The 25160-nt window shown below is 41.4% G+C and overlaps 1 protein-coding gene across 2 annotated transcripts in view; it reads right to left on the bottom strand.

The window, feature by feature from the left end:
• Window positions 1-723: 723 nt before the first annotated feature.
• LOC145402332 (phospholipid phosphatase 2-like) overlaps window positions 724-25160 on the bottom strand; it is a 76256-nt gene continuing 51819 nt past the window's right edge. For both annotated transcript variants that reach the window (XM_080274476.1, XM_080274474.1), the window contains exons 2-6: window positions 15544-15698; window positions 14385-14608; window positions 11870-11999; window positions 2679-2855; window positions 724-965 (exon numbers count right to left, since the gene is read on the bottom strand). In XM_080274476.1, the coding sequence (XP_080130602.1) occupies window positions 732-965; window positions 2679-2855; window positions 11870-11999; window positions 14385-14608; window positions 15544-15698 (920 nt within the window). In that variant the 3' untranslated portion in view covers window positions 724-731. The remainder of the gene's footprint in view (window positions 966-2678; window positions 2856-11869; window positions 12000-14384; window positions 14609-15543; window positions 15699-25160) is intronic.

The following is a 25160-nucleotide window of genomic DNA, read 5'->3' as shown; positions in this document are numbered from 1 at the left end:
TATTCAGTTAGGACAGTATTTAAAAGTGAAGTTCTTTATAACGGCCATGTCCAACAATTTGACTTCAAAGTCTTTCCTGAGCTTAAAAAAAAAAAAAAAATGTGATGGTGGCAAGAAGAAAACTGAAAATACTGTACACATAAGCCACTGGAGTGAAAGGGTTAATATTCCAAACCCAGGGAAAAATGAGGAGGATCATAATGTCCTTGAATCCCACTGCCATCCCTCTCCACTTCATGGGACACATGTGGGCTGCCAAAACAAACAAGACAGTAACAGGTAGCAATTAGGACTATAATTACTGGCCATAACATTAACTTCTGAACTCGGAGGTCATATTTGTTGGAGGTCTTTTGCTTTACCTAGATAATTTTATTCCGTTTCAGGGAGATCTGTCATGGTAAAAAGGTCAATAAGGGTTATATGTAACATCTCCAGTTTGAAAATTTCCTCATATGCTTATTAAAAGCATCTAAGAATAACAACAACCAAGTGGATCACATTAAAGGAGTGATTTACCTCTATAGTCTGATGACATTATTATACAGTGTACTGTATTTTGTTCTTGCTAACTTCAGATTCTTTTTTCAATTTAAGGATAGAATCAGGTTCCCATGGGATTAATGGAGGCATTCTTACCCCAGCACTCTAGAACGGTTTCTCCACAGGTAACAATATCATCTGGAGGAGGCAAGAATAACATATAAATTTATGTCGTGATAGTGGAGGTATTAAGGAGTGCCATTGATGTCCCTGAGCTCCCTGGTGTCTCTGGGAGGTCTGGGATCCGTCTGACTATCAGTGTCAGAGGTGTTAGAGATGAGGCGCTTGATGGAGGTGCGGGAGTAGGTGCTGGAGTGGTTGCTCTGACGCTGGTAGGGGGCACCCTCATGGGAATTGCCAATTTGCCCAGGTACAAGGTCCTCAATCTTAGTCCGGTCAAACCAGTTGCTCAGATAATGTAGCTGGTGAGGGAAGAGAGGTTAGATTATGTTAAAATTCTGTAAAGCAACTCGATTCTTATTACACCATAAATTACATGTTTTCTTTGTGTCTTTGTGTTCTTTTTTGTTATTAAGTCCACAGCAAACTACAGTACAGAAAAATGCCCTATCAAAGATCCACTGCAGCTGATTTGTTGTTTCCCCTAGTTTAGAGTAAATCTGTATGAAAGGGTGCTGTAATATTTTAAAACATCTTTGTCTCATAAGCAGGACTGCCTGTTCAGTAAAGCACTCTGTGACAGTTTAAGAATTTGAATTTCATAAAAAGCAGGCTTCACTGACCTACCAGAAGACCTGCCAACATGTTGTAAAAAATACCCCCACTAATACCAAAACACCAGTCCTGTATGAGATGGCCCTATATATATATATATATATATATATATATATATATATATATATATATATATATATATATATATATTACTTCTTTTGAGGTGTAGGGGCCCAAGGCTAGGCTACTGTAAATATCTTTTGACGGCATTATGTATTATCACATTATATATTATAAGCTTGGTAAACTACCGGTCACCTCTTTGGTATCAAAGCAATACATAAGAGCAGACCGTCACTCAAAGTGTTCTAACCACTCAGTCACATCCCATCTTTTTTTTTATTTTTTTTATTTTTATTTTTTTTAAGGCTCCAATATGCTTGCATGCATCGGCCTTGGTCACCCAATGGCTTCTCTCCATGCTGCTCGGTCTCTGGCAGCCTCCCTATTCAGTCCCTTATCCCTGAGGTCACACTCAATAACCTCGTCCCAGGTCTTTTTCGGTCTGTCACTCATAAACCTACCCCTGACGTTAATACTTCTCACTTCCTGCACCCAATTATCATCCCCCATCCTCTCCACATGCCCAAACCATCTCAATCTACCTCTCCTCATCAAAACACCAATACACTCCAGTCCCATTCTACCTCTCAACTCTTCCATTACAAACCTAGCCCCCCCAGGCCTCACACTCTGGGATGCACTGCACATCCACCTAATCATTGCCATTTCTGTACGTTTGAGCCTACATATATTCTCTTCCTTTACTGCCCAGGTCTCACTACCATACAGCATTACACTCCTAACACATGCCACATACAAAGATCCCTTAGCATGGAGGGAGAGTCGTCTCAATGTCAGAAGAGACAACAGCTCCCTGAACTTCTTCCAACCACTTCTCATTCTAGCCACAAAGCTAGCTCCAGCCCCACCTCCAGCACATAACATGTCTCCCAAATCACAAAACTCTTCCACACATTCATGAGACTAACCAGCAAGATCAATTCTTTCACGCCTGACAATCTCCACATGTTCTCTCTGACACACCGCACATGAAATCAGCATAATCACTACATCTCTTATGTACCCACTTATCACAAACACTGCACAAGATGGAATTACCTGGTACTTCCCATGCCTTTGTGGCAAATCGCACATGGCCTCTCTCCCACTTCTTTGACAGTACCACCACCAGCCCTAGATACCATCACTTTTGCTTTATCTGCATTTACTCTTAAGCCCTTGCGCCCCATACCATCTCTCCACTTCCTAAATCTTTCCTTCGCCTCCCTTTCATTCTCTGCAGTCAACACCAAATCATCGGCATACAGTTTCTGAAGTCACATGAGAGGGCGTCAAGTACATACAGTACATCGACTAATATTCTACCCAAGGCTTACCGTAAGAAAGCTTCCAAATGCCCCAAGGAGTCCACCGGCCAGTACATCCCACCAGTGATGCATGTTGTCCCACACACGTGACTGGCAGCAAACCAGTGCCCATGATGCCCACACCAGTTGCAGCCATGGTCCAGCCAGCAGTGACCACCTTCGCCATAGTCGCTGATGAATGTACACCTGCAAACACCACACAGATCAGGAGGGGATCTTATATTGTACTGCTCCATGCTATTTTCAGTTCTACCCATTTCTTTTATTTTAATGCGAGGAAGAACGAACCAAAGGCTAGGAGCCTTCAAAATTGTTCCCTTAATGAAAAAAATAAAAGAAAGCCAAATTCAAGGTCTGTTCATTTCAAGGTGTGTGGACACACTGCACTTAAAAGACTGAAGTAACAGGCAGATGGATATACAGACAGAGGAAGACAGTTCTAGAGCTGACCTGTTGCATGCATGACAGATGGCATATTGATTAACGCTTACATTAGACAGCTGGAGAGAAAAGGTGTGAAACCTTGCTGCCAGGTAGGTGCTATGTGTCTGCCATAAAGGAGGAGGGATGCAAGCAAACAATTCAGAAGAATAGCAATCACTGAAGTAGCAACAGAAAAGAGATAACACTGCAACAGTGGAATGAACAGAAAGATGTCGAAGGAAGTCAATAAAAGGAGGGGAGTTAACATGATGAAAAGACATATAAGAGTTGTACTGTACTCGACCCAGGGGCAAGGAAAATTCCTGTATATACGTAGTCAACAGCCATGCGTGGGTAAAGAAGGCCCGAAGTCAGCTTAACACACCAAATCTCTTGGAAGCAAATGTTTCAAGAAAGGTTCAGTAATATGATCTCTCGTGATAAATGCCCAGAGACTGAAACCACAAGAATGTTAGGAGATGATGTAGGACTGAGTTGGCTATAACTGGTCTTATATTATTCCACTCTGGTTCGCAGTTCTACCTGATTTTCACATCAGCTTATTGGGGCATGTCTGGTACAGTATGTTGTACCATGGTGAGCTGCAGTACTGTACAAGAATTCCTTAATCTCTTCAATATGATGATGCAATTTTAAGTTTTAACCTCTCAAGTTCTGATATTGTTTCCAAGGCCTGGTAAAATCATCTGGAGTTAACAAAAATAAAATGGAAAGACTTCATCAGATTGAAAGAGTTAAGGAGGCATGGTGTTACTATGATGGGTGCTGATAATAGCAGTTGGTGAGATTTTACTGAATTTAGGAACGTATAGTAAAAGTTGTTGTTGCTGCTGATCAACCCCAGTCTGTTTGGCTGAGCAGACCCATCAACTGCAGGCAAGCAACTACTGCTGCTGTGCTATCTCATGCAGTTGACAGCATCTTGCCACAACAAGTGTTCATGGTTCCTGAATGAATGTCAGATTTTCATCTGTCCATCCAGTTAATAGGGGCACCATAGCAGGCTCCACATCATCCCATTATCTAGGTATGTGGGTACCACCCAGTGTTGTAAATGGTTTCCTCAGTTACAGGAAACCATTAGGCTTGTCACTCAGTGCAGAGCCACCTGAAGTGGAAAGAAAAGTAATAGTAAGTGACAGAATGGAAAGGGAAAGTAGGAGGAGAGGACAGACATAGAGTGAAAAGAGGGGGGGGAAGGAAAAAGTAGGCAACACTACATCAAGGGGGAGAGAGAGAGAGAGTTGAGTGGATGATGGCCACCATCTCTACCACTTTAGTACTGTACGGTACAATGTAAGAGAAAGAGAGGGAGAGGGAGAGAATAAGCTACTGGTAATGATGAAGACAGTCTCTGAAAGGTATTCAAGCACATGAACCACACTGTGATTGAATGGGCTCTGTGAGTTATTTCATTCCATTAACTACATCAGCATTAGGATGTTATTATTAATTTCTTCAGCTTAAGAAAGCACCCTGGTAGTGAAGGGGTTAATGAAGGCTTACATCTAACCTCTTCACTGGAAAAGTCTCCTTGGAGCTAAGTATTATTGTCTGGAGATGGCAGGAATAAAATAAGAAGTCTTCATAGAGATTAAATCATCTTAGAAGAACACTAAATGAAAAGAACAGAGGAGATCTGCAGTGATGAGTATGTATTATGTATGTACTCCATGTTTAGCTGTCATAATCATGAAAATAAACACACTGAGAAGGATTCATTTTAGCATTTCAATTCACAGCTTTTTCATAACAAAGCATAGGCTAATACAATTCCTTCTGAGCAATAACTTTATTTTCTCAGTGGGGAGACTACAGCTGTTGTTGTTGTTTCTTAACCCTAATCTGCCTAACCAACCAGACAGCAACTGCTCCTATGGGGCAGTGAAAGTAGTGACAGGTGTAAAGTACAGTAGTATGCAGGAATATGAACATTACATTACATTTAGAAACCAGTAACTATGCTAGCACGTGCCAGTCTCTTCACATGTGCTGCAATCTTGAGTTACTGTATTATCATATTCAGTCTCCCATCCTGGAAGTTTCCATGCAGGACTTCATCTCACACCTTCCTTGGTCTACCTCTGGGTATTTTTCCTATCACATTCATTCATGTCACCCTTCATTTCAGTTTGTACTGAGAAATACTCTGAGATAAATGATTGATCTGATGCAGTTTTACACTATGCCCTCCTCGCTGAATGACTAAGGGCTCATGTGTAAGGGAACTTTGTTGGACTGCATAGCATTTTGCAACTGGATGCCAATTCTAGAGCCAGCTAGCAGCCCTTATGTGGGATCATCTACTTGACCTCTGTCAATAACATGAATGAGTGTTTACAAAAGTCAGTATGGTGTGACAGCAGTTATTGTGTTATCATTTTCATTTTATCCATTGTCCAATCACGGGCTGGACAAATTCCAGAAACAATGTAAAACCAACAGATCAAATAGGTGTCAATAATATACCCACTGAAGCCTTCTAAATTCTTAGCTTCAACGTCACAAGCCACACAACACCCAAAGCAAAGTCAGATGTAGAGTACTCATTGAAAATAGTACACTGCAGTAGTTTGGTTGTATGGAATGCATTAAAATTATGGTAACAATTTACTTATTAAGCGATGGAGTGAAGACTGTGAGGTGCAATGACATTATTATGCGATAGAGTGAAGACTGTGAGGTGCAATGACAGAGTTAGGAAACTGAATGCAGTTTTAAAAGGATGGTATACCTGGTAATGTGAATGGGGTGAAGAATCATAGTTTCTGAGAAAACATTTTGTTACAGTCATCCTGGATCAGACTTCAGGTTATGGTATAAGACAAAAGACCGACAGACAGATGGATGCAAAAGTTTTTGCTAAGTGACTGCAGTAATGTTGTGTCTCTGTACTATTTATTGCCTGATCACTATATCCAGAAGTTCATCTTGGATAGCGCCACCTTATCCTAACTCAGTTTACAATGGTTGATGTTTTGTTTCTGAAAGCAATAGTTCTTCGACAGTTCGGCAAAATTCAGATTATAAAAACGGACTAAGTTTCTGTCACTGTAGAGGATGACAGGAATGCCTGATGTTCTTCATGCTACACTTATAATTTGTCTTTCGTTATACAGTACAGGGCACTGCAGGTTTTTTCCCCCTATACTTATCAACATTCCTATTCACAATATAGTCAGTAATAAACTTTTTTACATATATGCTCATGTGTGTGTGTGTGTGTGTGTGTGTGTGTGTGTGTGTGTGTGTGTGTGTGTGTGTGTGTGTGTATTTACCTAGTTGTGATATACAGGAAATGAGCTACGCTCGTGGGGTCCCGTCTCTGTTTCTCAATAAGTCAAATTTTGCTTTAAACTCGTTATGAGGAACACACTGAGGTGGTTTGGCCATGTGGAGAGGATGGAGGGTGAAAGACTGACGAAGAGAGTGTATGTGAGTGAGGTGGAGGGGGGAAGAGGGAGGGGGAGGCCGAGGATGAGATGGAGGGATGGGGTGGAGAGGTATATGAGAGAGGGGTGTGTGAGTTGGGAGCAGGGCAGTGAAATGGCGGGGGACAGGGCGACTTGGAGGCGATTTGTTTGTGGCCACCCCAAACGGGATTGAGGCGTCTGGCAATAGATAGATAGATAGAAAGAAGTTTTTAGACTGGACGATCTCTTTGTCCAGGTTATTCCACAGGTCTATACATCTATAAGGAAAACTATATTTCTTGATATCCTTCAAGCAGCTTGGCTTCTTCAGTTTCATTCCGTGTCCTCTTGTTACTCTCTTATCCCATAAAAACAGATCTTCTCTGTCAATTTTATCTACTCCCATCATGGTCCTGAACACTGCAATCATGTCGCCCCTGTCTCTCCTTTCCTCTAAGGAAGGCAAATCCAGCTTTTCCAGCCTCTCTCTGTACGACAGATCTGCCAGACTGGGGACCATCTTAGATGCTGTTCTTTGTATTCTCTCAATCTTTTTTATATCTTTCTTTTTGTATGGGGACCACAGTACTGCTGCATATTCTAATCTGGGGCGGATCATGGCCACTATCAATTTTTTCATCATCTCATCCATGTAATGAAATGCTACTCTTATGTTAGTCAAGAGTTATACGTCTCTCTAACTGTCTTGTTAATATGTTTTTCAGGAGACAAACTATCCTGGACCAGCACTCCCAAATCTTTCTCTTCTCTCGCTTTCATGATAGGTTCATTACCCATCAAATAATTCAGCGATGGCCTCTTGGTACTTTTACCCATTTCCAATATTTTACATTGCACTGAATTTCATTTCCCACTTCTGGCTCCAATCATGTATCCTATCCAGATCCTCCTGCAGCATTTTACAGTCCTCCTCTGCCTCTAATTTCCTTAGGATCTCCGCATCATCAGCAAACAGACTTGCATAACTGCTCACTCCCTCTACCATATCATTAACGTAAATCAGGAACATTACTGGAGCCAACACAGAGCCCTGGGGGACTCCATTTGTTACTTCTCTCCATCCAGACATCCTGTCCTTTAGTACTGTCCTCATCTGTCTGTCTCTCAGAAAGTCTCTCATCCAATCCAGGAGGTTTCCTTTCAGTCCTCTTATATGCTCTAGTTTCCACAATAGTCTCTTATGGGGCACCTTGTCGAAGGCTTTTTCCAAATCTAAATACACACATTCCACCCAACCGTCTCTCTCCTGTAGCACATCAATTACTCTTGAGTAAAAGCTCAACAAGTTGGAAACACATGACCTTCCACTTCTGAATCCAAACTGACTTTCAGTCAAAATATTCATCTCTTCCAGATATTTCATCCATCTATCTTCCAGGATTCTCTCGCACAATTTTGCAACCATGCTGGTTAGGGACACTGGTCTATAATTCAAGGGTTCTTCCTTGTTTCCTCCCTTATAAATTGGTACCACATTTGCCCTTTTCCATTCTTGAGGCACTTTCCCCTCTTTCAGAGAACGCACAATTAAACCGTGAATCATATCCGCCAGTTGTTCTCGGCATTCCTTCAGTACCCAATTAGAGATTCCACCTGGTCCTGGGGCTTTCCTTACATCTTCAGTTTCCAGTAATTTATACACTTCCTGTACTTCAACTTTTATATCTTTCATCACTACATTTCTAGTCACTCCCTCTCCTTCCACAAACTCACTTTCATTAGTGAAAACTGACTGGAAACGTTTGTTCATTATTTCAGCTTGCATTGCCGCATCTTTATAGACCTCTTCATCTACTTTCAGTTTGGTGATTCCTTCCTTTTGTTTTAATTTGCCATTGACAAATCTTTAAAACAGTTTGGGTTCATCCTTACATTTGTCTATTATGCCTTTTTCAAAGTTCCTTTCTTCCTCTCTACGTATTCTTGTATATTCATTTCTAGTTCTTTTATATTCTTCCTTTGTTCTGTTATTACCTCTCTTCCTCCAGTTGTTCCATGCCAAGTCCCTCTCTTTTTTTGCTATCATACACCTTCTATTAAACTACTCCTTTTTCCTGTTTTCTTTCCCCCTTACTCTTGGCACATATTTTTCCACACCTGAATTATAGAGGTCTAGAAAGATTTCCCACTTCTTTTGTATCTCTCCTGTTTCTCTGAATTTTCTCCAATCTGCATTTTCAAAGAATTTTCTCAATCCTCTAAAGTTTGCTTTCCCAAAGTTGTATCTTCCCTGCCTATAAAACTCGTCTCTTGGCACCACGTTCCCTATTATCATCTGGAACTTAATGACCACATGATCACTTTTTCCTATAGGACAAAGATATTTCAAAGATTCTATTACATCGGGTTCTTTGGTTAGCAGTAACTCTAATCTTGCTGGTGTGTCCTCACCTCGGAATCTTGTCTCTTCTTTGATCCATTGCATCATCACGTTGTTCATTATTATACAGTATTTAACAATATAGTGCCCCACAAATATTCACCGCCTGCCGAGTCCCACTCCTCCCAGTTCACCTCTTTTACAAATAAAGGCCCCCATTAAAATTGTATTGTTGCTGTGTGTGTGTGTGTGTGTGTGTGTGTGTGTGTGTGTGTGTGTGTGTGTGTGTGTGTGTGTGTGTGTGTGTGCTTTCCCCAATTTTACATCCTGTTTGAGGTGTCCCTTTAAAAAAAAAAAAAAAAGTTTACACATTCAATTCACTACATGATGATAACTTGACAAATTCACCTATCAGAGGGAGGATAAGAAACCAGGCTCTGTGAGGTCTAAGTCTGCCACAGAACCACAGAGTCAAGGTAACTACACTTGGTCCTCACTTAGAATCTAGGCTATGTGCGAGGAAAATGCTACTTTAAATGGAACAACTTAAGTGAGGCATGCTTAGGGTTTATGGGTGAAGAGCTTAAAAAAAGAAAAAAAATTGATTAATACTGGATCACAGGTAATTTTTAAGTGAGGAAAAGGTTTGAATTCATTAGCAACTTAACAATGAAACATCTAACTTTACTGCACTTGCTTCCTGGATGGTCTATGTGGACATTTCGGAGACTGTCATACAAAAGCCTGGAATCAGGTTTGCCTGGGAAACGAGAATAATTCGGCCAATGATCGAGTCTCAGGCACACATTCTGCCAAGGTAAAGCTCAGCAGGTTTGGATAACAATTGTTTCGATTCCTGCCTGTGAAATCAGGAAAAGCAGGTACAGGCCGTCCTCATTAGAATGATGAAATGCGTTTAGGAAAACCCATCGCTCAGCCGGGGTATCATTAAATGGGGACGTCATAACACAGAAAGTATAGGGATGCATTTGGGAGCCCTGGGATCTCCCCCACCCCCCCAACTGAGTCCAAAACCCACCCAAATGAGTCCAAAAACAAGTTTCTATCTCACTTAAACCCCCAAATAGCTTTAAAACAAGCTAAATTAAACCTAAAAGCAGTTTATAACTCACCTAAACCCAAACATAAAATATTAAAATCATCAAAAGTAAGTCTGGAAAAAATCAAACTTAGTAGACTGTACCCCAAAATGACAGGTGTTCACCCCATCTGTGGCAAAAACACAGTAATCTAAGTTTAAAAACAGTTTATAAATCAACCCAAACACAAAATTTAAGTCTAAAATATCATCAAAATCAGTTAAAAAAAAAACAATGGATAAGAGGGGACTGGCCATCGATAGGCGTGGAAGGGTGTTAATTTTTTTACATCAAGGCAAGGTATGGTATTGCAATGGATCTTATAGTGGAGTATGACTGTACAGTATGCTGTTTACATTAGAAAGCAATAAGCTTCTTTTTCTCTACAAAGTTTGACTGAGTGTCATCACTCAACTGGTGGGTCAATGGTCGCCAGGAAGTAATATCGTACAGCATACAGTAAGCATATGGTTTATGTTATTTTTCAGCAGCTGAAGCCTTGGTACTGTATTCCCATTCTGAAGTACTGTGTTTAATAATATTAATATTAATCATGAATGCTTAATCAAGTGTATGTTTCAAGCAGTCTGATGAAATACAACACTGAAAACTGTGATGTCCATTCGTCTGTTGGTAGGTGGCTGCAAGTTCAGGGAACTGGGTGATTCAAACGAGTGCCCATGAGGAAGCAAAATGTCAGGCAATCTCAACAGAGAAGCATAAGCATATGGTTTATGTTGTTTTTCAATATCTGAAAACTTGATACGGTCATCCTGTCCTGGAGTACTTTCTCAAACTGATATTTCTGAGGTGCCATTTAAACTCCTCAGTGCTCCACTAAGCAAAGTAAAATACAGAACTGTGTGTGTATACAGTATATATATATATATATATATATATATATATATGTATATATATCCATCCATCATCCAATCCTACACTGCCCCATGAGGAGCATAGGAGCCCGGGGCTAGGCAGTTGGTCCTGACATTTAAGATGAGTGACCAACCTCACTCATCCCTGAGTGGCATTACATGAGCAATAAACCCCAACCACCCCTTGGATATGAACCTTCACCGGCTCAATCCGATTGGAGCACAATAATTACCCACTAAACCACCAGGCGCCAAAATTTGGTTATATGGTTACCACCCAGCGCAGTAAATAGTTTCCTGGTGTACAGGAAACCATTTGGCTTGTCACTCAGTGTAGAGTCACCCATAGGCAGAAGAAAGAGGAAAGAATGAAGGAATGAAAGACAGAAGAGGGAGTGTAAAGTCACCCATAGGCAAAAGGACAAGGAAAGAATGAAGGAAAGAAAGATAGAAGAAGATGGAAGGAAAGAAGGATATATATATATATATATATTCACCAATCAGCTGTCACATGTCTCTGATGGGGAAACTTTTTGCTTTGTAATATGACAAATTTAGAGGGGAATCACACATTAGAATATAACAGCAAAGAATAACTGCTGTAAGCCAGCTGGATCATGCTAGGTAGCTTCTACAATAGCAGAGATTGTAGAGAAAGCCCCATGTGTGACTCTGAGTAGATGGTTGCAAGTCCAGGGAACTGGGCTGAAATAAATAGAGAAGCAGCAGCACTTCTGGCAACCACTGGAAGCACAAGGCACAGTGTAGTATGATAAGGACTGTGCATGGTTCCAGGAACCTGCACCTGGAATGATTCCTGGCAAAGAAATGAGGGACTAGTGCGACACCACCACACCCCAATAGAGTAACCTCTATCCCTCATTACACTATATCATCCTTCTTATAATATTGTACTAATATTGTACACTTGTACAAGACTTTGTTCTTTCACATGGTTCTCAGCCTACTTCATCTACTCCCAGAAACCTCACTCCCACAAACCCACAAAATTAATGAAAAGACTCACGATCATGAAGATTGAACTGAAGACAGAGATGGATGCGTGGCCAGAGGGGAATGACTTCATGCTGTCAACAATCCTGGGATAAGACAGTTTCATGGGATTTGTGCAATCTTTCCACGTCACAGTAATGTACCTGGTGAGGGGCAGAAGAATAAGGTTGAAATTGGTGTCAGAGCCAGGTGGAAACACATTACACCACCACCACCGCCACTCTTATTGAACCTGTATTTCTCTTTTTATAAATGGTGTAGGCATGATCCAGATACAGGAAGGAAGAAGAACACAAAAGTGAACTATCGTCGGAGTGCCAAGTGATAATCCCACATCTCCATTTAAATACTGTATAACTGTATATTACACATCAAAATACTTAATAAAAGGAACAGCTACTCAATTCCCATGCACTTATGAATGATCCATAACCAGGAAAATAGAACAACACAAAAATAAGCCAGTTACATTACCAGTGCTAAGTAAAAATAGATGCCACCCTTCCATTCAACAATCACTCAAACATCAAAATTGTAAGTAAATGGAAGCACCAGTCAAATTTGTGGATTGGTGACTTGTATGTGATTAATGATGGAATGCAACTAAACACCAAAGTAGGTCACAAAAGTTTCACATTAGGATATGACAAATTCAGTGCTTGATAACAGAGACAGTGTAGTACTCGTACAGTACTTGTGGAAGGGGTATCCACCATGTGGTTTTCAAGAGAGACAATGCTTAGAACACATTAAAATTTCGGATACTCACCAATGTGGGGTGATTAGTGTTGACTAAATGAATTACTGTACAGTATATAATAAACAACAACATCCCACTCTGAACCTTAAGAATACCTGCAATATATACTGTATATAGTACAAATTAAGACCTTTTTATGTAGGCATCAGATTTGCCAGTACAGTATGCTTTTGGAAAAGAGATGAAATACGTATGCAACATAATGCTGCTGTTGCTACTGTTGAGTAACCCCAGTTTATCTGGCTGAGCAGACCCATCAACTGCACGCGTGCAGTGAATTACGTTCCCTTGTAGGAGACAGCACTTTGCTACAGTGAGGTGTGGGGTAGAGTGTGGAGGTTTGGTACCCAGATGGATGCTGCATTGGCATGCTTCCACTCAGTTAAAAGAGACACCATAGTAAGCTCCACATCACCTTGTTATTTAGTTATATGCTTACCACCCTATGTTGTAAACAATTTCCTGGGTTACAGGAAATACCAATATTAGACTTGTCACTTAGTGTAAGGCCACCTGAAATGCAAAGAGGAGTATAAAAACAAAAGTAACAGGAAGAATGGGAGAAACAGGATGAGAGGAGGGCAGACATAGAAAGGAATGATAAAAGTGAAGGAAGAAGTAGGTAGCATTACACCAAGTGAGTGGATGATGACAGGACTGTATATTAAAAAGCAAATTAGTCCCATATTATCACTTACAAGGTTTAGGGATCTGAGGCTACGCTACTGTATTCTAGAATAGGTGGCTGGCCAAACACACAGGTGGGATTGAAAGACTTGAACCATTGTAGGCATGTGACTGTTGATTGGACTGGTGCTTGAAGCACTGGATCAACAGCATATGATCTATACGTATTTGTTGCCCGCTGATCCATCCTTTCATCTGTCACCCAATCCTACATTCCCCCATAAGGAGCGTAAGAGCCCGGGGCTAGGCAAGTTGGTCCTGACATTTAAGATGAGAGAGACCAGCCTCACTTATCCCTGAGTGGCATTACATGAGCAATAAACCCCAACCATCCCTTGGATATAAACCTTCACTGACTGAATCCGATTGGAGTGCCATAATTACCCACTAAACCACCAGCCGCCAAAATCTGGTTACAGTGTATATGGTTAACACCCAGCGTAGTAAATGGTTTCCTGGTGTACAGGAAACTGATTATAATTCTATTAAACATTCATTTCAGTATTATTCTCACTTAATCCCTTCAGAATGATGACATCTTTTATACTATATAGTATTTTACGTCTGCTGCCACAATATGGTTTAATTCAGCAAAGAGGAGACATCTGGGAGTGAAAGACCTAGAAGTAATTTACATTATCTCCTTTACTGTACAGTAAACACATGTATTGTGCCCCTTTTGACGGATATTGTTCGTTATAACTGATGGAAGTCCAGTGGCTTCGTAGTGTCTGTAAAATCCAGTCTATAAGAGTATGTTAAATCAAGGTTTTGCTGTACAAATGGTGTCATCAGGTGAAATGGGTTGTATGCTAATTCCTACTCATTTCACATCCAAAGACTCCCATCTGCTGGGGGGTTACTTTTTACACCAGATGGTTGAGTGAGCTAAATGCTCCAACCAGATGTTGGCCATAAGGGATTAAATATGAGTATGGTAAGGGTTTATTGCTCACATAATGACTACCTGATACAAGTGACCACTCATCCTCACCCTCAGTCTCTGGACTGAGTAGCTTAGCCCCTGGCCCCTGTGCTCCTGATGGAGCAGTATTGGATGAAGCATTAAAAGCAAACTTACTTCTCCTGACACTGCTCTGCTGTGATATTGGGGTTACATGTATTCCAGAAGTTTGGCCTAGGTTCAGCTACCATAAGCTTGGCCAAGTCATTGAGGAAGTACATAAACAATCCCCCAACAAAGAGGTCGCTGGTGTAGCTCCACCCCTGAGTCAGTGCACGGCGTAAGTTGGACTTGTTGAGTTCCATGCCCACAGGGGGAATGGCCCACTCTAGTCCTGTTATCTGTGGATGAAGTAAACTTGTGTTGATTTAAATGAACTTTATCCTACAGGGTTACTATAGCATGTTTTCTAACCTGATGAAGATCCCCAATCCTCTTTCTGTTCAGCTGACAGGCTAGTGTAGTCAGGTTGGAAGGATAAATATGACTTGTAACCAAGGAGATTTATTCCTACCTCATAACTAAAACCTCAGATTTCGTGCAGCCACAACTATGTACCTTATTAAAGTTGTGCGAGCCCTGTTCCATTAGAGGAAAATAAATGGAATATACAGAAAGACCTGACACAGACTAATTGGGAGTTAACCTCCTTCAATTTAGCAGGCACTTTTGCTGTTTATTCTTACTACAGTACTGTACTTCCGAGCAATTTTATTAAGCTTGAATGGGACTCTCAGACTGGAGGGGTTAGATTTACCCTTCATTATCTTCTTCAGTACAAGAGGCCTTTTCTAGGTTATATGAAAGATGCAAGAATAAAGAAAGGGTTAAGGAGGTAACCAAGATTTCCTGAACATGACTATATATGAGGCGTGACTACATCTAATGAGAGGCTTGGAAAGAAAATAACAAATTTTTCGGCTCAAAGAGAACTTACAAGGAAAAGCTTGAGGAACCAAGAAAATAACCTCTTGGCATGAAATATAGATGTATGTATTAAGGTAATGTAATTACAGTACTGTACCTAATGTTGGATCTACAAGGTCTTCAAGAAGAGTAATACTCCGGGGGACACATGGGGAGGGATCCTACACAGAGGCTCAAGCACAAAGTATGTACAGTGGGATTCACAGAGAAAACTTTAAAAGGAACAACAGAATTTCAGGATGCATCATTGGATGTAATGTTGTGACATACAATAATCAAAGAGTGTCTAAGTGATCAGGAGGAAGAAGAACACAAAAGAGAACTACTGTACTCTACTGTGAGTACTCACCACAAAGAAGGGGAGCAAGAGTGAGATGCAGAGGAGGACTAATGGTGATATGGTGTCAGTGTGGTAGGTCCTCCTGATGGTGGGGTCATCACAGCTGATAACAGTATGTGAGGGTGTCAGGATCCCCAGCACTGATACCACCAGGGCTGCAGCAACTGCCAACAAAACACACCATTAATATTAAAGTACAGAAAGCCCTCATTATATGTTGCCATGTCTCTTATAAGTCTACTGTAGATTCGAGAATGTTGCTCATTTGAAGTTCCACTGTTGCCTAAGAGGCAGATTTGCCACTTACCTCAACATACATTACACAATGTATGGGAAAAAGTTGTGATATTTTGTAACATATCTGATGTGATATAAAGAGAAATGACTGTATAAGTAGTCCTCATTAATGATGGATCAGATATGTGTTTCAGATATCACAACTACTTCTATACAAGTGAGGCTGTAAACTGAGGTAAGATCAACTTGGTTATGATGGAACTTTAAAAGAGCGTGTTACCACTGCCAGGATTATTACATAAATGTTACAGTGCAGTAGTTCCTTAAATGTTAAAATTTATCATCATCATCATCCTGACCAGTTTATGTCAGCTGAGTCCTAGTACCATACAGTACATTATTCAAAGATATGAGCATGATAACCAACTACTGAGGGACCGACAGTACAAAAAGAGGTAATGTGTGCCTCTACGTATCCTCCTCTGCTGTATCTAGTACAGTACATCCCCATAGTATGCAAGTTCCGAGTACGCGATCCCCCTTGCACGCGAGGACCTTTTTTTTTTTTTTTTTTTTTTTTTTTTTTTTTTTTACTAGTACGCGAATTGAACTCCTTGTAAGCGAGATGGGCAACGAAGAGTGGCCCAAATCGGGGGTTACCCCGAGTATTCAACATTGCCCTCCCAAGAAGCGATAACGGTTACTTACGCTCCACCCACCTTGTGACGTTGATGCTGCTCACTCGTCACGTGATGCCCATATGCACCGCTTGGAGGGTGGTGAGGTGAGAGTCCCAGCAGAGGAAACACATGTGCACAGAGGGTACACTCGCTGTTCCAGGTACGTCCCTGTGTACTCTGAGGCTATTTTTTTTGTGAGCCAGGATGTCTGCCCCCTCCTCCAGGAAGAAGAAGTGCATCACCCATGCCATGCAGATGCAAGTCATTAGGAAGAAAGAGAGTGGAGAGGGTAACACGGCCACTGGCAAAGAACTAGGCTTGGCAGAATCGTCCATGCGAACTATATGGGCTAACAGGGAGGCCATAAAGAAGACTGTGAAGACATATGAGATGGCGGCATTGGACGGGAGAAGCAGGCTGACCAACCAGGCTATAATTCTTATGGAACGGTACCTGGCTACATTTATCCTGAGGAAGGAGCAGGAAGGAATTCCACTGAACGGGCGCTACATCAGGGACCAGGCCATGATTTTCTGCAAAGCTGCAGCTCTGAAGCTTGCTGTAAAGAAACCATTTAAAGCCTCCGTGGGATGGCTTTGCCACTTTCGGAAGAGGAAGGAGCTACATCACATTCGCCTCACTGGGGAGCGTGCATCAGCGGATGATATGGCGACCAGGGATTATCCAGCCATCCTAAAGGGATGATCGACGAGGGCAGCTACAGCAGGGACCAAATTTGTAACATTGATGAAACAGCCCTGTACTACAAGGCTGTGCCAAAGAGTACCAGCGTCAGGCCCAGGGCAGAAAAATCGACAAGAGCAGGATATCAGTCATGTTCGCTGTGAACTTATCAGGCTCACACAAGATGCATCCTGTTGTGGTGCATACTGCAGCACATCCCAGATGTTACAAGAATCTGTGCTGCATGGATGACAGTGGGGTATACTGGTACAGCAACTCCAATGGTTGGATGACGAGTAGCATCATTTCCGAGTGGCTGTTGCAGCATTTCATCCCTGATGCCAAGGCAAAATCCCGGGAACTTGGCATCCCCTTCAAGGTGCTTCTCATCCTCGACAATGCCCCAAGTCATCTGAACTGGCTAGCAGACCTCAGCAAGGAGTGCAAGATTGTTTTTCTGCCCCCCAAAACGACCTCTCTCATCCAACGGCTAGACCAGGAGTTGATTGCAACAGTGAAGCAGGTATACCACCAATCCCTCTGTGATCACCTCTGCAGCAAGACCAACAGCTGTGAGGAATTGCAGGCAATTCCTGACCTGAACACAGTTGGGAGTGATGTCATGGATGCTGAGGATGGTTTGGACTTGCCACCCGTTTCATCCTCACCACGCACAGCACCCGCACAACCAACTTCAACTCCTGAGAAGACTATATTGGCTTTTTGGCAGTCATTCAACCTCAAGGATGCCATCACTCTCTTGTTGTCCTCTTCGGCAGATATAACCACTGCAACAGTTAACCATGCTTGGCGCCTCCTTGTACCACACCTGTGTGAAATCGCACTGAGAAGCAGCTTTCAGTCCCTGGCCGCTGCTGAGACAGCCACACTCACAAGTGCACAAGCTGAGCCCGGGTGTCAGGTCGTCTCGCTGGAGGAGATCAGGGGTTTACATTCAGCAGCGGCAGAGCAGGATCCCCAGGAAATCGTGCAGTGAGTGGACGAGGCCAATGCAGAACAGGAGATCGCAGCAAAACAGGCAGCAACACCAGTGATGGAGAGTGAAGATTTGTCCATGATGGAAATCAGCTGGGTACTGTGTGCCCTTGATGAATTCAAGGAAGAATTCAAGGACTCTCAGTTGCGAGTGGAGGAGGTGGTCTTCACTGGACAAAACCTTCTGCTACTACACCGACAAGTACAACCAGGAAGCAAACAAACAGAAGCAAACACTCATCACCCGTTACCTTCGGCTTGAACAAAGTGAGGAATCACTCCCTTCAACATCAGAAGAGCCATATCCTGAGGAGGATCAAGAGATTGATTCGATGTCTGAGGTGTCAGAAATAGACTTTGAAGGGTTTATGAATGAAGTGAGGGCATTAGCTAGTGAAAGTGTCAAAAGTGCTGGTGACAAAAGTGGTGAGGAGGGTGGTGTGGTAGGTGATGCAGGAGATGCACGCTAGGTGCCTCATCCTGCCTCAGATCCTCTTCTTACCTTCATCACGCCTGATGTCCTCTTGGGTAAAGGTGAGCAGCCAGATTCTTGTTGGTTTAGTTAAGCCATATCCTTGTTGATTTACCTAGTAAAGTCATAATCTTGGTTTACTCTATCTAAGGCTGCATACACAGAGAAAGCAGGTTGCCTGCGCGCTGGTTTCTGGCGCCAACCTGCGCTGGTTACCTGCGCGAGTAGGTGTTCACAAAGGAAGCAGGTAACCATCTCCGACCCGTGCGACGTTGACTGTTTCTTTCACATACTTTTGTAATCCACTGCACTAATGCCCAACAAAATATTTTTGTGATAAAGCTTCAACTATCAACCTACATAATCAGGACCAGATTCACACAATAAAATGCTATTTTGCTTACCTTTACAATCTAATTCTCTGCTTATTTCAGGGCACAGTTTATCCGTTACATTTCTGTTTGCATGGAGCTTACTCCTTTTGTCCCATAATGATGATCGCTCAAAAACTTCAGCATTTAGGGGCTCAACATCCATCTTGCTCTCCAGTCTGTACACCTCTACCCGCGCGGGTTGAGCAGGCGAGAATGGTCCGAGGATTCTGGAAACCGGGTTGAAGCAGGCTGCCTGCTTCGACACGCTCGACCCCGCTTCTTCTATGAACACCCCCACTTGTTTGTATGGTTTAATTCTTGGCGCAGGTCGGCGCTGGTAACCCGTGTGGGTAAACCCACTTTCTCTGTGAACGCACCCTTAGGTAATATGTCTGAGATAGTTTCCCTGTATAGTACAATACTTAGGTCTGAAAGGCATCTCAAGGGATACCCATGAAGGGGGGTGCCACCCATATGTAATTTTTCCCATAAGTTTATGTATTCACAGTACTGTACGCGAATTTCTAGTACGCGACGTCCTCTGCCGCCCATATACTCGCGTACTACGGGGATGTACTATATAGCATAGTGCAATATGTACCCTCCTTTGTACTGTAGCATCTAACATACTTTGGTACATATCTTCCTTTGCAGTATGTACAGTACATAGTGCAATGTGTGTTGATTTCAAGTCAAGTAACAGAGTTCGTTGGAAGTTTTGGTGCAAAAGTGAGCTGAACATATGCCGAAAAATAATTAAATAAACACATGAAATAAATATACATTTAATATGTGATGCCCTTGTCAGTCATCTCTCAGGCATCACAGATACAGTACTGTACTATACCGGTACTTGTATTATGAATGTAATTTATAATGATCAGACCACAAATATTTGTCTGCTGAAGGGGCACCCCACCTGTTTTATACACATTTAAACCATTTTTTGTTTTGGGAGGTACTAAAAAAGTGACCAAACTGCACAAAAGTGGGTGAGGGAGGTTTGTGAACTGCAGTCTGAAAAATGTAGTGGAAATATTATGGTATGGGAACAGTGGCATACCTGCAAGAGGAAGGAAACAGGAAGCATGTTTACCAGTATTCCCGTACAATCTTATATCACATACCCAATACAGTACATGAGCTGTACCTGTATACAGTATTATAAAGTTACTATGAATGTTGTCTTTCTTGTGCTTGATTTAATTATGCTCCAGATATCATCAGAATGAGAATAACATGTAAGTTCTGGATTTCTGAACAATTGCTGAACCTTTCCTGTCTCAGTTGCACATGTAGACTTTATTTATGAACCTCCCCATCCAAAAATTGTGGACCCTACTTGGTAATGCATACTTTTATTATATGTTATGTTCTTTCCAGTGAAATAATAATAATAATAGTATACTTTACTATGGCTACACTTTATTGTCTTTTTTACCTGAACAAAGGAAGTACAGTACTAAGTATACAGTACTTTAAAGCAATAATAATGAATTCCATTTTTATTGAAAAAAATACCCAAATTTACCGAGATCCTGGCAGCACCCTTGAATGGCCTCTGGGCAAGTCTTTATAGCTTATTCCATCACAGAAACCTCTACAGGATACAAAAATAAGAGCACATATAATGAGATACTACAACATCCACGTAAATTCATCCCTTTGTAATATTTATGTGAGTTCTTCTCTACAGATATTAACACTGCCTTTCTATTCTTTACAGGTATGTTTTCTCTGATGGTTTAAAAAAGCGCCAGAGCAAATATGATTTCTTCGCATCTCCTTGTCAGAGGTAAGGCAGAACATGATTCTTAAAGGATTCTGATTTACTGCAATTTATCCACAAGTATTTGTAAACACCCACTAATGGCATTGTGGTCAAAGTGCTAATATGCTGTGGAAAAATTACTCACATACTGAAATTGTGTCAATACACTCTGTCTCCCACCACTCTCTCACCAGAATAAAACCATCTGGCATGAGCTACAATGAAATACCATAGTTATCCTAATCATGAGAGGGATAATGGTACCAGTATGATTTAGTCAGCAGAATAAAATTATCTGGCATTAGCTGGAATAGTACCAGTATACATTAATAGACTTGTCCTAACCATGAGAGGGTTAATGTGAAGATACAGCAGCTTCAGCCTGACCTGGACCCTGTAACACATGAGTAATCTTTACACTAAAGACAGTTTCACTGCGTTGGAGTAAAGCTTCCAATTGAACAGTTCCTGGCGATGTGACATCAGACACATTAACACTCAGCATAAGCTTTACCCATTCACTATCAGGATGCCCCCCCCCCTTTTTTTTTTGTCAAGATGATTTTATTCAGATTGAGAGAGACCTCTAGTAGTGAAGGGATTAAAAGCAATCTCCATTAACTTCATCAGTACAGACATGGACAACAGTTCACCTCCTGTTCCACTACGGTACATCTACGCATTTAGAGCATGTCCATCACCTTCCTCCCCGACACATCGCATCAGAGAGTACCACTGTTGGCCATAGAAACACACCAAGGGTCAGTATTCTCGTCAGTTAAGAAAGCTCCCTTGCATCTCATCCTAAGTGATATACTGTATTTTGTTTATTACACTTTACTGTCTTCTCTACAGGTATTACTGAAGTCATTCAAATATCACCATACTTGTCATCAGTAATGTACAACATTACATTGACCAGCTGTATCCAAAAATACTTAACGAATGAAGAGGTGTTAGTAGCTTCCTTAACCGACAAGAGTACAGGACTAGGCCCCTCAGCTTGGTAAAATTTACCAGCAGTGCTAAGTGAAAAGTAAAGTAGGTGATGTAGTAGAAGAAACTTTTGTTTCCTTTATAGCCTATTTATGTTTACTGCTGCCAGATGAGATAATCAGCTCAGGGGACTTCAGAATGAGAGATCTGCCTGTAGCTGACTAAAATAACCAGCTGTGTGTGACCATATTATCTCAAGTGAGATGATGAGATGGTGGTGATAAGTCTAAACATGTGTGCCATAATCTTTATCCCTTGTCCTTGATTTCCTTCCTTCCTTCCCTCACTTCACCCCCAGTCTCTCTCTCTCTCTCTCTCTCCTTTGTATGAACCCTTTCAGCCTGCAGACTTCATTTGTATTAGCTTTTATTTTTACTATTGCCAAATTATTATCATTTTTTAAAGCTCAGGACAGACTTTTAGAACTGGGTGGGTTTTACGCTTGTATGCCTGTATCCATCATTAACGCCTTCATTACTGCCGATGCATTATACAAAGTGGCTCGTAGGAAGTGGTATTTTCCTGGTAATTTTTGGGCTAATTTTGAGTACAGATGTATACATCGGCATCGGTCTAGTTCTCAACCACTTTGAAGTTACAGTTTCTATTGACTTTGTGGGTGAATTATGAGGGAGATCATTTTCACCCAAAAGTCATTAGTAATTGTACTTTGTAATTGTAAGAATGTGCCCCAAGTTGATATAGCATTTATTAGAGTAGCTACTCATAAATGAATTTTAAAAAATAATTTCATGAACTTTTGCACATCTTTCCCAGGACATCCTGTATATACAGTAATGTCTATCTGTTGACAGATGCCATAATCCCGTAAGGGGTGTCCACTTGACTTTGAGTTATTTGTTTTACAGGGAGGGGCACTAACCCTCCACCAACCCACTTGTTGACACATAGGGAGCACATATGGTTTGGTTATATGGTTACCACCCAGCATTGCAAATGGTTTCTTGGCTTACAGAAAACCATTTGGCTTGTCACTCAATGTAAAGCCACCTGTAAAGGAAAGAAAAGCAATAAAAAGTGACAGGAAAGATAGGAGAAATAGGAAGAGAGGAGGGCAGGCACAGAAAAAGAATGATAAAGGCTAAGGAAGCAGTAGGCAGCACTACATCAAGTGAGTTGATGATGGTCGCCATCTCCTACAGTAATGTATGTTGTGATTTGTGCCACTCTGGTTGAGTAAACACAGGCTCTAATGACACACTCTCAGCTGAATAAAATCGTCTATCGTTAACTGAAATAAAGTAACAGGGTTGTTCCAGTCATGAGTTAATGGTGACTGTTAAAACTCCCTGGCTCCTATGACTCATTCTTAGCAGAATAAAATCATTTGACATTAACTGGCAGTAGATAATAGGGTTGTTTCGATCGTGACAGTTATTGGTGTACTCTCAGATGGGTAAGATCGTAAACAGTAGCCCAAATAAAATAATAAAGTTGGCCTGTTCATGGGAGAGTTCAAAGCACTAGCAAGATATAAATATATTGTATTGTACTCTGAATCAGCCCTACATAGTACTGTTGTTTGCCTCTGCAGCCCGATGTCTTGTATCTTTCATTGTTGCTACCTCCAGATGATTTTGTTCAGCATAGAAGAGTCTAATCCAGCTTTAGGGGTGACTTATCGAACCTTTGGGTTTGGAGATAGCTTTCATAAACCATTTCAGGACTAGGATCCTCTCCAAATCTGAATAAAAGCATCAGAGAGCAGCTGCAATAAAAAGGGCTTCCTTGGGCTAAAGAAGTTAAGCTCTTCACATAACATCATTTTGGTTTGTCCATGGTACCTCCGGACGATTTTTTTTTTTTTTTTTTTTTTTTTCAACTTATGGGAGCTTTGTCATAGCAAAAGGGAGTTAATGGAATGCGTTTGTAATCCATTCATAACCCAATGTCTCTCCCACCGTAAATACAATTGTTTTCAAGTAGCAAGGGAAAAAAAATTGTATCGAAGTAAAGGTGTTCATTCCATCACTTATTACTGCTACCGCTAGACGATTTCTGCGCAACTTAGTATCAAACTCCTGTTCAGAAAGTATCTAAAGGTGGATAAAACCACCTGACATCAGCAAGTTGGCTGTAAAATAATCCTAATGTGTTGTGATTGAAACATATCCTCCCATAATGGATTTACTTGGTTCGTCAAAAAAATCAGATGTCACAGCTTTTATATATCATGCCGTGGTCGAGTGGTATTAGTGCCTGACTTCTATCTAAGAGGTCTAAGGTTCGATTCACATGCAGGAGCGTATATTTGCACAAACGTGTGTAACGTATATTTGCATAAACGTGTGTAACGTGTCTCTCTCCAACATAATTATAAAGATGCTCGTGTTGTGTCCGGGATAGATTAAAACTGCTGTGTCGCTTGCCGAGTTGCGTGGGGCTGTGAAATAATCCTAATGTGTTGTGATTGAAATATATCCTCCCATAATGGATTTACCTGGTTTGTCAAATGAATAAGGTGTCACAGCTTTTATCACGCTGTGACACCTTATTCGAATGGTATCAGTGCCTGACTTCTGTCTAAGAGGTCTAGGGTTCGATTCCCAGTCAGGAGCGTATGAATACTGTACATTTGTACAGACGCATGTAATGTGTCTCTCCAGTATATATATATATATATATATATATATATATATATATATATATATATATATATATATATAAAACCCTTCAGTCAGGTGATGTGTCCAATTGATTTATATTAGCTACCTTTAGAAGGTTTGATTCATCTTACACTGTAGCCTTAGCCTATTATAGCATCCGTCAACTCCTTCACTACTGCAGGTCTGCCTTAAGTTGAATCAAATCATCTGGAAATGGCAGGCATCACATGCAAAACTACATCATGGGGTTCAAGGGGTCAAGTTCTATTCTATCTATCTATTGCCAGACGCCTCAATCCCGTTTGGGGTGGCCACAAACAAATCGCCTCCAAGTCGCCCTGTCCCCCGCCATTTCACTTCCCTGCTCCCAACTCACACCACCCTCTCTCATATACTTCTCCACCCCATCTCTCCATCTCATCCTCGGCCTCCCCCTCCCTCTTTCCCCCTCCACCTCACTCACATACACTCTCTTCGTCAGTCTTTCACCCTCCATCCTCTCTACATGGCCAAACCACCTCAGTGTGTTCCTCATAACGCTTCCTATCATATCCACATCAACACCACAACGCTCCTTTATATCCTCATTCGTCAGCCTGTCTCTCCATGTGACTCCACAGGCTCCTCTTAAATAACTCATTTCCACGGCTCTCACTCTTGACTTGTGTCCTTCCAACAACGTCCAAGCTTCACTTCCGTACGTTAGAGTTGGTATCACAATACTGTCATGTAGTAACTTTTTCACTTCCATGCTCACTTCCCTGTTTCTTATCACTACTTTCAAAGAAC

Source organism: Coenobita brevimanus, chromosome 57 (genome assembly GCF_032717465.1).
Source record: "Coenobita brevimanus isolate Jiangsu-jjx chromosome 57, ASM3271746v2, whole genome shotgun sequence".
Taxonomy (NCBI): Eukaryota; Metazoa; Arthropoda; class Malacostraca; order Decapoda; family Coenobitidae; genus Coenobita; species Coenobita brevimanus.
Note: the sequence above shows the minus strand (reverse complement) of the source record. Positions and strands in the feature narration are given on the sequence as shown.